This window comes from Ochotona princeps, chromosome 17 (genome assembly GCF_030435755.1).
Source record: "Ochotona princeps isolate mOchPri1 chromosome 17, mOchPri1.hap1, whole genome shotgun sequence".
Lineage (NCBI taxonomy): Eukaryota > Metazoa > Chordata > Mammalia > Lagomorpha > Ochotonidae > Ochotona > Ochotona princeps.
The window spans coordinates 13,478,295-13,492,632 of record NC_080848.1 but is presented as its reverse complement, the minus strand read 5'-3'; the positions used below and the strand labels follow the sequence as shown (position 1 = coordinate 13,492,632).

The 14,338-nt window shown below is 56.0% G+C and overlaps 1 protein-coding gene across 1 annotated transcript; it reads right to left on the bottom strand.

Moving 5' to 3' along the window:
• Positions 1 to 7,757: 7,757 nt before the first annotated feature.
• Positions 7,758 to 13,923, bottom strand: C1QL1 (complement C1q like 1). Its single transcript, XM_004597280.3, has 2 exons — positions 13,052 to 13,923; positions 7,758 to 8,023 (listed from the first exon to the last, which is right to left on the bottom strand). Exons 1-2 carry the CDS (start codon positions 13,646 to 13,648, stop codon positions 7,844 to 7,846), a joined length of 777 nt encoding a protein of 258 aa, XP_004597337.2. The 5' UTR covers positions 13,649 to 13,923; the 3' UTR covers positions 7,758 to 7,843.
• Between the last annotated feature and the right edge of the window lie 415 nt (positions 13,924 to 14,338).

The following is a 14,338-nucleotide window of genomic DNA, read 5'->3' as shown; positions in this document are numbered from 1 at the left end:
GGATCAAACAGGTGAGAGCTCAGTGCTTTGAATAATCCTAATCTAGCCCTACATTGGGTCTGCGAGCAGGACTGGGGTATGCAGGACAAGTAGGGTGGGGGCAGGGAGGACCATCTCTTGCCATCAGACCTGCCATGAGGCTAGGATGGTCACTATTGAAAATCTGGTTGATCTGGCTGGAACCCATCCATTCAGCATGGACCTCAGCGGTCCTCTCCACGATGAAAAGGCCCTGAAAACAAAGCGGAAAGATCACACGCAGCTGCTATTACTGTCAAGCCCCAAGAAAGCCATCTTTATCACCCCCAAGGAGCTAAAACTGTTAGAGGATGCCCCACAGCTGAAGAGGCCAGGATGTGTGTTTTAACAGGGTTTCAGGGTTCCCAGGCTCTCACCTAAGCCAGGTCTTACCCTGGTCTCATTCTGATTCAGATAATTCTATGCAGATGGGTTGAGCCCTGCTGAAGCAAGGAGCAGAGGCATATCCTATTTTGGTGGGCAGAGAGAAGGGGATAGATTTGCTGGAAAATCATGGGTAAACCTCTTGATTTCCTAGAGCCCCAATTTCTAAAGTTGCTGGTTGAAAAGATTGGAAATGATGTTAGGAAAAGCACCTTTCAGTCAGTCAATGAAACAGTCATGGATGTTTCTGGGTTCATTCATTTAATAACTAGAAGGGAGCTTCTGGATTCTGTATTCTCATTCAGTTCCATTTCTCCAGGAGCTTCTTGAAGCCCCTGTGTGTTTACTAGTAGGAGATGTGAGGGCTCAGCAGATGGGTGGTCGGTGAGAACCACCCACCCTCACCTGCCCTCACGGAGCTCTGAGTCTGTAGGAGAAACAATATACTTTGACACTGATGTGGAATGTGGGCTCCAACGAGAATGTGCAGGGGCATGACCTGGGAGAGCATCCTGCCAGCTGAGGCCTGAAGGAAGGTGTAGGACTGACGGAAGGACAGCTGTTCCTTGGATCTCAGAAGTTGAGGGAAGAGCATTCTACAGGGAGAATGTCAACTGGGAAGAGCTGACAGGCCGTGGCCAGGTCTACCCTGGTGGACACAAATGGAAACTCCCTGTGGCCCTGCTGCACAGATGCTGAGAAAGAGAGGTAGTCTGGAACTGATTAACAAGGATTTTAAGGCCTAGACTCCAACCCAAAGGGCTGGTTGTAGAATTTTTTTCCTCTGCATGAAGGCAGGAGGTGTTTTAGGACGAGTGTGGCTGTGGGTAGTAAGGGAAGTAGGGCTTGTGCCATTATGCATGGGCATCTCACTACCTGTGACTCCCAAGGCCACCCACATAGATGCTCAAAGCACGTGGGGGAAGCACATCTTCCCACCTGCATGTCCCCTCCTCTGCACTGAGATGTGGCGTCAGCTGCCTCCCACAGAACCCAGGTCACAATGGTCCTTGAATGAAGCCCAAGTCGTCATTGTTGCCATCTCAAGCCTCAGTGAAACTTCAAGGTCTGGTCTGGCACAGAAGCAAAGTGTGAGAAAAGCTAAAACATGGCCACTGACTTTATCAACAAAGAGGTTCACAGGTGGCCTTGACAGGAATGTTTCCAGGGCAACAGCCAGAGTGGAACTGGATGTGAGGATGTTCCAGCCCTTTAAGGCATTTGGCTGTGTGTAGGGGGGAGGAGGGACAGAAATAAAGTACTATCTAGAAGGGACATGGGACCAAGGGATGAAAGGTGAATGATGATGTGATGGTCAAATGTAGGGAAAGCAGCTGAAGATAGAACTCCGATCATCTGTGAGTCAGAGTCTCCAGGTAGGAGGGAGGGCAATTAGTTGTCCCAGTTTTCCCAGCCAGGACCAAGGGGCGTCACAGATTGTTGGACAGCTCTTGGCAAACAAACACAGGCTGGTTACCTTAGTGGGAAGGCACTGGATGCAGGGTATGTTCCATGGGGGCAAGGGAGGAGGCCGGGAGGAACGCAGGTGTGGGAAGTATGTGCTTGTTCATGGTGCTGGGTGGTGCAATCTCCTTGAGACTTCTCTATGAGATAGTAGCCAGGATCAACTGCTTAACTCTTAGCCCCGCCCTTGCTGCTGGGCCTGATGCATAATAAGTAGTCAACGTTGACTGAAAGGCTCAGTGGGTGAATAAGATGGGGCAGGTGCTGTAGAGCTCTGGGGCCGACTGAGGGGTGAAGAGCAGCAAGCAAGATTACTAGGGAGTGTGCTTGGGGTGAGCACCTGCAGAAGGGAAGAAAAGGAAGTGGGGAGGGCCAAAGAAGTAGCTGAGCTGGGAGTTCTGAAGCTGAGCAGATCCTGCAGGTCACCTTGAGTAGGGGCAGGGGTCTGAGCCTTTAACCATTGCCTCCCCACTCAGGGGGGCGGGCAGGTCACCCTGAGCAAGGAGCAGAAGTAGAGTAGAGGAGGGGCTGGCAGCCAAGAGCCCCTTCTGGCAGCTGGGCAAGATCCTTTAGCCCTGGGTGGCTCATCCGCATGTCCACAGTGGGTGGAAAAAGGTGGAAGCTTCAGGAGCTGTGATAGCTGTAACAGCTCCTTCAGCATTAGAATGAGTATTAGGTGGCAGGCCCGGTGTTAGGTCCTGGGCTGGGGCTGACCTGAGAGACAAGTGACTGCTAGGGAAGTCGAAGAAGCCTCCATGGAAAAGCAGGCAACGGGCCTGGGCTTTGAATAATGAGCTGCAGAAGCAAGGGACCTAGCAGGCCCATCCCAGCTCTGGGCAGTCATGGAAATTCTGGATCTCTTGGCCTAGACAGTTTTATCAGTCCTGCCTGGGACTTGTCACACCTGGAGCAAAGGGGCCTGTGTCTTGGGGGCTGGCAAGGAGCTCTCCATGGATCTTTCACCTTCTGGAAGCGTAAGTACAGGCTGCTGAGGCAGCAGGTGTTGTGGGAAGGAGTGTGTGGTGGCTTGGAGAAAAAGATGCTCTGATGGGCAGGAATGAGTGTCAACATCTCCCCGGCTTGAGGACCAGAGACAGGGAATGGGCGGTCACAAGGGTTGGGCAGGGCAAGCACTGTGGCCTTGGACAAGTCAGCACTTCTTTCTGTGGCATGAGTTTCTCATCCAAGTGAAAGTGATGATCCTAACTGCCTTATGAGGTCAGGGTGAGGCTTACATGAAGGAATGCCTATAGAATTCTGAGTGCAGCCACAGCAGCCTGTAGCCTGCCCCAGGGTCCAGAAGCCATTGTTAGAATTTAGCTGTGAACCCCAAGTGAACAGATGCCTTCTTCCTGCAGCTCCAACCGTCCTAAGCTTTTGGCAAAGAGGAGAGGAGATGTTCCGTGGCCAAGGATACACCCCTCACCCTGACCCTGCAAACAAGAGTCTCAGGATGGGACTCAGAATTTGGTGGAAAACACATTTATCACAAAACTCCTACAACAACATCCATTAAACCTTTGCGGCTTTGCTGAGTCTGGCTCCCTCCGCAGTGGCTCCTGTGTGTCAGTGGGACCCCAGTAGCCAGGCGTGGGTGGCTTTCTCTCCACCTTTGGAGGTTCCACATCAAGCTGGGGTCCTGTCCACCCAGAAGTATCGGAAATGTTTCTTGAAACAAACAGAGCAAATTGAGACAGCAGGATGGGCTAGCACACAGGGGATGATACTGGCCTCTCCTCTCAAATTTGCAGGCCCCAGAGCAGGGCAAGGGGATCCATTTTGGAAGGCACAGCACTTGGGGACTCCTTTCTCAACAGTTAGCTCAATATACTGGTGCCAAACTTTTGTCTAGCGGCTTTTATCTCCTCTTTTATCCCCGTCTCTCACTATGGGGATACGAGGGTAGGAGAAGAACCCAGATGTTTCCATTCCTGGCATTGAAATGCAGTCAAAGGAACTTGAGGCCAAGGGACTCAGTTTTTTGTTGCATAACCTGCAAGTTCTCATCTGCTTCCCACCCTCCTCCCTGTAGACCTTTTAATGATCCATCCCCATTTTCTGGCTGAGGAGACTAAGGCCTAGAGAAGTGACATCTTTTCCTAAAACACCTAGCATGGTCAAAACTTGAACCCAGGCTTTGTGTCTCCACGCCCTGCTCGCTCTGGTTCTAACTCTGCCCTGAGTCAGCTGTTTCCTTTCTGGGCCTTACTTCTGCCAGCTGGGTAATGGGGGAGTTGCCTATGATGTGGCTTTGAATCTCAGTTTGGGTCAACAGACTCTATTGGGTGTGTGTCTGGGGAGAACAGGACGAGGCCTCAAGTTCCTTCCATCTCCTTCCAGTTCCAAACACGTGTAGCATCGTCACATCCACATTATTATCACCTCATTTGGAGGATTTTAAGGTTCGTTACCCGGCAGAGAGTGCAAATCTCACACCTCCAATTCTGCTTTTTCAAATATACCTTCATAACTTGTGAAAATAACCTTATTAACAGCATCTAAACTGGCACATGCTTTATGTGGCAGGGGCAAGGGGGAAGGACCCAGATAAAAAGTAAAGAAACCAGAGCATGTGAAAACAAGGTGGCTGACCTGGAGTGTGAAGCCCATGGAGCTGCTGGGGTTCTCACCAGACTTTGGGGGTCCAGGAGCAATTGGACAGGATCAACAGAACTCAGCCAAGGCCCTGAGCAGCCTGGAGCAGCTGGCTTCTTTCTCTCTTTGGAGCTTTACTTCTGCTCTGGCGCTCAGAGCTCAGCGGGGAAACAGCTCCTGTGTCTCCCCGGCTCCCCTGTCTCCTGGACGCTTGTCCAGGATTGATTCTCTGGGCAGCTCCCCCTCTGAGCAGTAAATGAAATATCGGTTACCAGGAGTGAGACGGGAGGCAATTAACCCCGAGACCTCCCCATAGCAGATGTGTTGGTGGCAAGTTGAAGCAGAAAACCAAGCACACCTGCCTGGCCTTCCGCAAAGTCATCCAATTAGGGCAGCCCCCAGCAGTGGGCCCTGCTGCCCATTCTGGTCCCAGACCCCAGAAAGCAGGCAACCCCAGCCCCTAGGGCTGGTCACCGCCCAGGCACAGGATGACTTGTCCGTTCTGTCTGTGAGTACCAGGGACACTTCTGGCCTCACACCTCCTCCTGGCATGGTGTTCCTTAATTAATCACACTTTTCTCTCTAAAGGGGAGGTTTGCTTCCTTCCTCCAGAGCAGCCCCATTGTTCTGCCCATCCAGCCTCCTCCTGCCCCCTAGAATGGTGCTGTGCCAGCGAAGACTAACTGAACAGGAGGCAAGCAGCCCCATGCTTTGCTGTCAGGGAGCCTCTGCTCCAAGACAACCCCGGTGGGGTGAGGAGACATGGAGCCCATGCCCGCTTCCTAAAGGCTTCCTTTGCCCTCTGAACCAGTCACGGAAGCCACAGGGACTGTGCTTCTAAGAAGCCTTAAATCTCTGGCCTCAGTGGAGGGACATCCTCCTTTCTCAAAGATGACAATTCCAAGAGGAAACACATCCTTCTGTCTATGAGGAGCCGCTTAGTCTGATGAGGGAGCTACAGAACGCACCTTCAGGAAACTGGCCAATCTGACAGCGGAGACACGGTCCTTTGCTGCACAGCGTCCCAAGTCTGAGGAAAAAACAGACTTTGTCCCTGGGGAATCCCTGTGTGGCCAGGGAGACACTGTCTCTGTTGGCTGCCCCACCCCTGGGATGTTCCTGAGTAACAAGCAGCTGGCAGCTGGCACTGCAGGCCACTCTCAGTGCCTGGCAGAGGTAGAAAAAGTCCTTGGCTTCAGTCCAGCCCCAGCTGTGCCACAAACTTATTGCGTGGCCACGGGCAAGTCACGAACCTCCTCCAGACTGTGACTTCCTCATCTGCAAAACGAAGATTTCAGTCCCATCTCTCAAAGTGACAAGAGGATTGTCAAGTCACCAGACAGAGAAGCTGGCCAGCCAGCCAGCGAGGCGCTCTCCACAGAAATGATTAGCATGGCTTTATTGTCGCACAGGTCTTGCAGCAGCCTCTGTGAATGGGTAGGGGTCCCCTCCCTAACGCTCTCTCTTACACACACACGTAGTGGTTAGGCAATTCCTGGCCAATGCAGCCTTCAGGGAATCACCACAGGGTGCAGTAGGTGGCACAGGGTGTGGGTAAGGGGAACAGGGCTGCCTCCTAATCTAATCACTCTTCCCACGGGGACTCTCATTGCAGGCAGACCTGCCAGGGGTTTTATTGGGTTTGTGGGGACCTGCAGATTTCAATCTCCAGACCCCACAGGGAAGGAACAAGTATTAAGCTAATTTTATTAAACGGCTACAGCTGGCAGTGGGGGAAGTTAGGGGAGAGAAGGGAGGATAAAGAAAGTCATTCAAGCCTGCTAGCCACGACAAGGGTCCATACATGGGCCCCGCCAGGAGGGAGCTACCCCTCCTTCCTGTCTCTCCAGCTGAGCCAGATGGGGGAGGAGGCCAGATGGGAGCTTCCCTGAATGCAGAGCTTCGGAATTGCTGGGAGTGGGGGTGCTGACCAGGGCACGTGCTTGGAACATCAGGCGCCCATAGGACCAGGGTGCTCAGGCATCCATCCCTCAGTTCTGCTTTGGAAATCCCAGCCCTATGGAACATGGTAACTGTAGCAACAGTGTGGTCTTTAGTAATCCCTAGCTGTGTGATCCTGGCAGGTTACTTGACGTCTCTGAGCATGCTTCCCTCTAACCCCCTGCCCCCGGTCTCGTGAGCTAAAACAGCATCCTGTAAAGCCATTCCCCAGCCACATACACATGGTGAGATAAGGTTGCTCTACAATGTGTGCCACCCAGCAACGCTGCCAACGTCCTAGCTGTAATTATTCAGGGATGCCCTAACTGTTCGATGGCCATGGTGCCAGTCACAGGTTGCCAGGGAGGCAGTGGCAGATGTGCCTGGCACTCAAGCACCATCACAAAACTCAGCAACCACGTCACACTAAACAGTCTACTGTACCTACCTGAAGGACCATGATCCACTCATCCAGCCTGCAGGACTGTTTGGGAGACAGGTGAGAGGACACATCTGAGACCTTTAAAGGAAGGTGCAGACAACCAAAGCCATATTTATGCAGCACAGACGCAGCAGCTCTTTAATCCCCTGCCAAGTGAACTGGGTCTCCTTTACTGACGGAAGACTTGTAGCTTGGAGGTGAAGCTTCTGGACAAGCAGATGGTCGGGTAAAACCTGCTCCCTTTTGCCCCAGACACTAACCCAGAATTTTGTCCTAGAGGAGTGATTTGCCCAAGACCACACACACCCTGGCACAGGGACCAGAACTGAGATCTCCCATTTTGGAGACTGTGTCTTGGGGCGCAGGGGCTACTTCCTATGATACAAAGAGAGGCTCTTTCTTCGTGGAAGATGACATCACTGGACCTCCTTGGGCTGCAGGGGGCTTAGGGCCTTTTGCCCCCCTCTCCAGCTGGAGCAGCTCTAATTCTTTCTGGTGCCTGGACCCCCTTCCCCTAAGACCCCTTCTCCATCTGGAGGAGGGCAGGGTCCAGGGCGCCCTCTGCAGGGCACAGACTGAAACCCCTGTGGGGGTGGAAATGGTTTTATTATAGCTTTGGTCAGACTTAGTGGGTGGGCAGCTGGGCGGAGCGCTGGGGGAACTGGAAAACCATCCAGCCCCCAGCCCATCTCTCCTCGGGGCAGCAACCCCCAGGAGCCGGAGGACAGCTCCATCTGAGGGCACAGGAAGCAACTCTGCGCGACCTCTCCCCAGGCGGTCGGGTTGGCAGGCGGGGGCGAGCCGTAACAGTCCTATTGCACAGGTATACAGCGCGGACAGGAGGGCTAGCGGGTGGGCCGGGGTCGGGCCGAGGTCGGGGCCGTCAGCCCCGCGTCCTGCGGACCCGGTGAGCCGGCGGGTCAGAGCGCCTAGCAGAGGTCCCGCGGTGGTAAGAGCGGGCCAGGGGCGTGGCAGGGGAAGGCGGGGAGGCGCAGGCGCTCAGTCGGAGTAGATAATGAAGCCAGAGAAGGTGCTGTATTTGTTGCTGTTGCCACCATGCGCTTTGCCGCCATCGAGCTTGATGAAGACCTCGTCGCCCACGTCCAGGTGCAGGATCACGCTGTTGCTGGCGTAGTCGTAGTTCTGGTCCGCGTCCTGGGCGATGGCGCTAGCCCGCACCTGTGGGGGAATCCCGGGGTAGTGGAGTACAGTGTGGGTTGACAGGGTAGGGAGGTGAGATGTCCTGGAAACCGGTGCTCAGCCCGCTCCGGGAGGCCGATCTATCCACCGCGACTGCACCTCCACAGGTGCGCGTGGAGGAGCCTCGGTCTTCTAGGGATGGGTCTAGTCTGCACCTGGAACCCAGAAGAAGCTTCCTCCCATCCCTCTACCCCTCTCGCCCCTTGGGAACCCCAATGTCACCGGGGTCACACGGCAAAGGGGAATTCTCTGAACCTCCGGGGCAGGGCAGGGGCAGGGGACCTGGTTTGAGACCCAGCTCCGGCTGTTGTGGACATTTTAGGAGTGAATCAGTGGATGGGCGCTGTCTACACATCAGTCTTTCCACCTCTCCAATGAAACATGTGCAAAAATCCTGAGGGTGCCTTCCACTTCAGCCACACCCACCCAATCTTGTCAGTGATCCACACAAGGTGAATCCTGGCCCCACCAGCCAGGCATCTGGGCCCGCTCAAGGCTGCTAGCAAGCCACCAATCCCAGAACTGGGTCAGGTCTTTGGGTGCCTCATGTGATGTCCAGTGCACTCTCCCACCAGGGCAGAATGTAGGTGCCCTGGTAATTCTTTCACTCCCTCCCAGGCTTGTATGGGGCTCAGGTGCCAGTCCTCGGGAAGCAGCCACTGTAGCCCTGTGCCCCCTGCACTGCCCAGCAAGGACTTGCAGCTCCCCCCTGCCTCACCTCAGGATACTGGGACAGAGCTGGGCAGGGGGAATCAGGACTTAAATCCCCTGCCAAGCTCAGGCTGATCTACTTTCTTTGCTTCAATGGAGAATGGGCAAGGATGGTCAGGACTGCTAGTCAAGGACCAGCCTTTGGGCCTGAAGGCTGCTGTCCTTTTTGAGAGCTCTAAGTACATCCTAAGACACAGAGAGAGTGTGGTGTGGTGATGGGGAAAATTACCTCCATATATTCTTCTCTAACAGCCCAGACATCACAAAAGCCAAGCCTTAGATCTGGGGTCTCCTCAGCCTGTCTGGGATGTGAAAGGGCAGGCTGGCTTGCAAAGACCTCTCTCTATCCTGACCCTCCCCAAAGACAGCTCCCCTTCCACCCTATCCCTGGACTTCCATGGGCTGGATGGAATCAAATCAAGGGGGCAGGGGGAAACTCCTTCCTCCTTGGCTGAAGGGAGAACCACAGGGCAGCTGGACTACAGCTGCTGACTCAGCAGCGATTTGCTGGGAAGAGGACCCCACGCATTTGCAGCTCGTATCCCTCCAGTCCCGGCTCTCCCTGCAACCTAGGAAAGAGGGTGCTGTGTAGGTCGTTTAGCCAGGAAAACCCCAGGTCCAGCTCAGAGCATGGTGTGGGGAGCAAAACAAGGCAGGATGCATGCTGAGGCTGTTTCTCTCTCTCTAGCAAGGCGGGAGAAGCCCTCTTCTGGTCACGACCACCTTGGCGACAGCCTTTGGATACAGAAGTGAGACTGTCATCCTGACATGCTCTGAACCCCTCAGGAGGAGCCGCTACAGACTGCCAACATCTCCATTGTTCCCTGGACTCTGATCATGGTACTGTTTATTATTATACACGCATTTCATTATCTTTGCTAATAAATTACTACTAATAACAATTATTTTTATTACCCAGATTAATTTAGCTTTAACTCATTAGAACTGTGCTTCATAATAGCCAAACCCATTAGAAAACAGTCATCCGTCATCAGGAATCTCCTGGTGATGTGACAGCCATCAGAAATGCCATGCCTCTGTTTATTATTTACTCATCACCATGATTGTTACTGTAATTATTCTAATTATCCATGGAGGCAGGAAGAATTAATACCCTTCCATCCTTGGAGAGTGGGAGAGGATCCAGAAAGGGAACTGGGGTGGGAGGGTCCCAATTCTTGGCCCAAGACTGGAAAAGGTGGAGGAATCAGGCTCCTCCTGGGAGCCAAGGGCCAACCTGAGGACTTGAGGTTGCCATGGAAGCAAAGAAGCAGGTCTGGCCTTGTCATAAAGGTATATACCATGGAACCACCTCCTTAAGGGTTGCAAGGAGGGGAAACTGAGGCAGTGGTCTATCCAGGGAGAAGTGGGTGGAGCAGGGGATGGTCAGGAAATGTGCGCCTGTCTCCAGATCAAGGCCAGGATCTTGGCAGTGCATGTGTGGTCCCCCACCTCCCTGCACTGCAGCAGTCAGCCTGGTCCTCCAGGGAACATCTGCTTTACACAGGTACCAGGATCCCACTGTGCCGACACTGGGTTTTGCCCTGCAAGAGGTATTAGGGACCAGAAATGATAACTGGGACAGTAGGGGGTAGGGGAGTCCTTCTGCCCTTCAGGTGAGAGAATGATCTCAGGTAGGTCTTTATTCTTCAGTCCTCAACATACACATGCCACCAGCTCCTCGATCAGATCATGTTGTCCTAGCCCTCACCTTGTTGCAACACCCACCTCCCCAGAGCACCTTTCCCTGGACAGGTAGCACCCTGGCCAGAGGCCCTGCCCCAGACCAAGTTTACTGATCTGTTTTCCCTGACCTGTGGGACTGGGGCACTGCAGGCAGTATACCTCGCCCAGGGCAACCTGCAGCTCTTCCCCCAGGCTCCTCGTGCCCTGACGACCAGGTCCTGGTGCCAAAGTGAGGAGTGTGAGCCTAAAACCACACCCACAGAAGGGCCAGGGAAGGTGTCTCCGCACCAGGCATGTACCATCTGCCTGGGGAAGGGCCAGAGTCCAGCTTTAGCTCTGCCTTCCTAGGAAATTCTGGAAGCCCCTTTGCAGGCCAGAAAGATAAGTGCGGAGCTCCAGTGGTACCTGGTCCTGGAGGCAGGCAGGTGCAAGCTCCTCTGTGCCGTTCCTAAGCTTGGCCCAGCCTGCTGTCACTTCGTTCACGTAAATGTCCTTGTCCGCCCCTGTGCCAGCCTGTCCTACATCTGACCTTTTTATTTCCTCCCTAGTGAGGTCTCTTCCCTCCCAAAACCCAGTTCACCATTCTCTCCCCTGAATGGGCCAGGGTAAGTCCACCTGGGGCCAGCAGTGGTCTGTTGGTGTCCCAGGTCCCTCCTTCCCCGTTTACTTGCCAGGGTGGATGTGTTACTGGGCAATGACTATTGTTCCCATGCACAGGCCGTGAAGTCTTAAGAGCAAATGCATGGAGCCCTGGTACTAAGGCCCACATCTGGCTCCTAGTGGGGGCTCCAGGTTAACATGAGGGATAGCAGGGGTTCGGGGGGGAAGGCAATTGAGTCTCCTGGGTGGCATGCAAGGAGCTGTCACAGAGGTTTTGGGGATGGGGCAATCTCAGTGGGTATAAAAAAGCTTGGTCTCTGAACCCGTAGTTAAGGCCACCTCCCTTTTTCTGTTATCCTTGGATACACCTCCACCAAGTACCCCTCTGTCAGGTTCCAAAGCACCCGGTCCCTGTTGGAGGGGGAACAAGGGGCGCTTGGGTGGTTTCACCTCCCAGGGACTGAAGCAACCACCCACATCCCATCTTCAAGGTTTCCTCTTTCCTCACATCTGGGGCTTGGCCTCACCCTCTTGAGGTGGTACAGGTTCTATAGGGGCATGAGTGGCCTGGCTACTATATATCTATATCTATATCTATCTATCTATCTATCTACTACATATATCTATATCTATCTATCTATCTATCTATCTATACACTATATCCAGGCAAGCCCTCTCTCCCCTGAAATCTCAGCTTTGGGCCAGCCCTTTTGGGAAGGGAAGGAATGCCATCAGTGAAGGTGACATTGGTACATCCCGTATTGATGACTGATCAGGGGAATTGTGGGGCCGTCTGCAGAAGAGAGCCCTTGTCAGACTCCAGGGCCTCCCATTTGGTCAAGACCAAGGGCAAAGAGGATAGAAGCAGGAGAACAGACAGGCAATAGACCAGAAATGGTTAGGGCCCAGGGATAGGGACCAGAAACCTAGGGTGGGATGGACAGAAGACAGAGACAAAAAAGGTAGAATCTGGAGCAGGAGGATGGCCAAGCAGGCAGGGAGAGGGAAAAGGGGGCAAATCCCCAAGCACCTAGTGGGTTTTCTGCTAGCTCCCCCTGCCTGGCTCCTTCCTCCATCCCCAAGCCTTGCAGACCCAAGGCCAGCAGTTCCTGGGGGAGTGCTGCGGAGGCAGGACCCCAGGCCAGGCAGGTTCCTTCCCTGCTCCTCCAGCCCAGCTTCAGTTCTGAAAGGGGATCATTGCCTTCTTCCAAGAGAATGCTCAGCCTGACCACAGCCCCAGGGCTGCACGCTGGGCAGGGAGGTGGCATCTGGGAGCTGGATGAAGTTATCACCCTGGCACAGCGTTGAGTGGAGGTTATCTCAGGGCTGTTGTCTCCAACAGAACGCCTTTGCCAGCGTTCCTCACACACTCAGCACCTTCCTGCGCTAAAGTCCCAGGTGGGGACAGGGAACAGGGAGGATCACCCCCCACCCTTCCATAGTCAGGACAGGGTGGGAGAAGAAGGAGGAATTCCCACTTCTGCCCTGTGGCAGAAGGAGAAACTTTTCCCCTGAGGCCGCCCACTTGCACCAGGTAGCTGACACAGTGGGATGGCGCTGGCAGTCCCAAATTCTGCAAAAGGTGTCAGACTGACCCAGTGGCGCCCAAGGCTCTGCCAGGGCCAGCTCCGACTCCCTTTGTGCCTTAGACACTTCCTGCCTTCTCTGATTGCCCGCATAGCAACCCACCAACCACCGTGAGCACCAAGGCTGTCTCTCCCAGCTGGCGCCACACGCCCCTTCCTTGCCCCCTCCCCTTACCACCCCTTGTAGCAGCCTGAATCTCTACAAGAGTCAAGCCCCCAGCAGCCAGTTGCGCGCCCCACCCTGGAGCCCTGTGCTCTGACAACCTGCGCCCTGCCAGCGCCGGGTCACCCGAACGCGAACGCGGGGCCGGTGTGTTCACCACCTGCTCTCGCCCAGGGGGACGCTTCCTCTGCTCCCACCCTGCGTTAGCGTTAGCCCTGGGCGCCCTACCACCCGGCCAGCCTCACGTCCCGCCTGGCCCACCTGACCGTTCTTGCAGAGGTCTGCCCACATGCTGGTGCCATCGCCGCCGCGCATGAGGACGTGGTAGGTGAAAAAGTAGGTGCCGGGAATGTTGCAAGTAAACTTGCCGCTGGCTGCATCGTAGTTGTTGCCTAGGTTGGTGACCACATCGTCAAACTTGAGCACTTCGTAACCCTCATGAGGATTCTTGAGGCCGGCGTAGAAGGCCACACGCGGCACCGTGGTGTAGGTGGCTGTGCTGATGGCGCCGCTGCCCCCCGTGCCGGGCAGCCCGGGGAGGCCTGGCTTGCCTGGTTCACCCCTTTCCCCGGGAGGCCCCACAGGACCGGGAGGGCCTGGGTCCCCGGGAGGCCCTGGGGGTCCTGGCTTGCCGGGGCGACCCGGTTTCCCCTGGGGGCCCTGCACCAGCGTGGAGGGCGGAGGCGCGCCGCTCTGCTCGCTCAAGGCGTCGCCACCGTCGGGTCGCGCGCCGGCGCCGGGGCCCCTCGCGGGGTACGGGTCGCACACCATGCGGCAGGTGCCCAGCATCTCATAGTGGCCGTCTGGACCGCCCGAGCTCACCAGCACGGGGATCAGCACCACCAGCACCAGCAGCATCACCACGCCCGCCGCGGCCGCCAGCAGCGTCTTCCGGCCGGCGCGGAGCCTGGGCAGCGCCGGGCCGCCGGGCCGCGCCGTCGGGGCAATGGTGCCGACGGGCTGGGGGCGCGCGGGCCGGGGGCCCCGCGCTCAAAGGCGGTCCGGCGGGGCTGCGGACATGGGGCCGGGTCCCGGGCACCGCGCTGTGCTCGGTGCGCTGCGGAGCCCAGCCGTGGGCTCTGGCCTCGCGCCTCCCTCCCGCTGCGCGGCCGGACTGAGCCTTGCGGCCGCCACCTCCCACCTCGCGCCTCGCCGCGCCCTCCGCCGGTCCCGCCCACCCGCTCCAAGCGGCTCGCCCAGCGCGAGGGGTGGGACTGCGGGCGGGGCCGGCGCCCAATGGGGCCGCGGGAGTCAGGGAGGGGGTGGGCAGAGGGGCGGGGACTATGGAGAGGGGGCGGGGTCTGCCAGGGCCGCGGGAGACCGAGACTGGGATCTGGGGAGGGGGCTGGACTCGGAGAGAAACGAGGGACGCTGAGGGGAGTCGGGCAGGAACCTGAGAGGGAATGGAGAGCCCTGAGGGGATTCGAGGAGGCGAGAGTCAGTTCCGAGGAAGACGCAGGGCCTGAGGGGAGCCACTAGGGGCCACGACCCTCTGCAGGCGGAAGAGTTAGGGGAGCGCCCGGGGGACTGCGGAGAACAAAGCGCTGG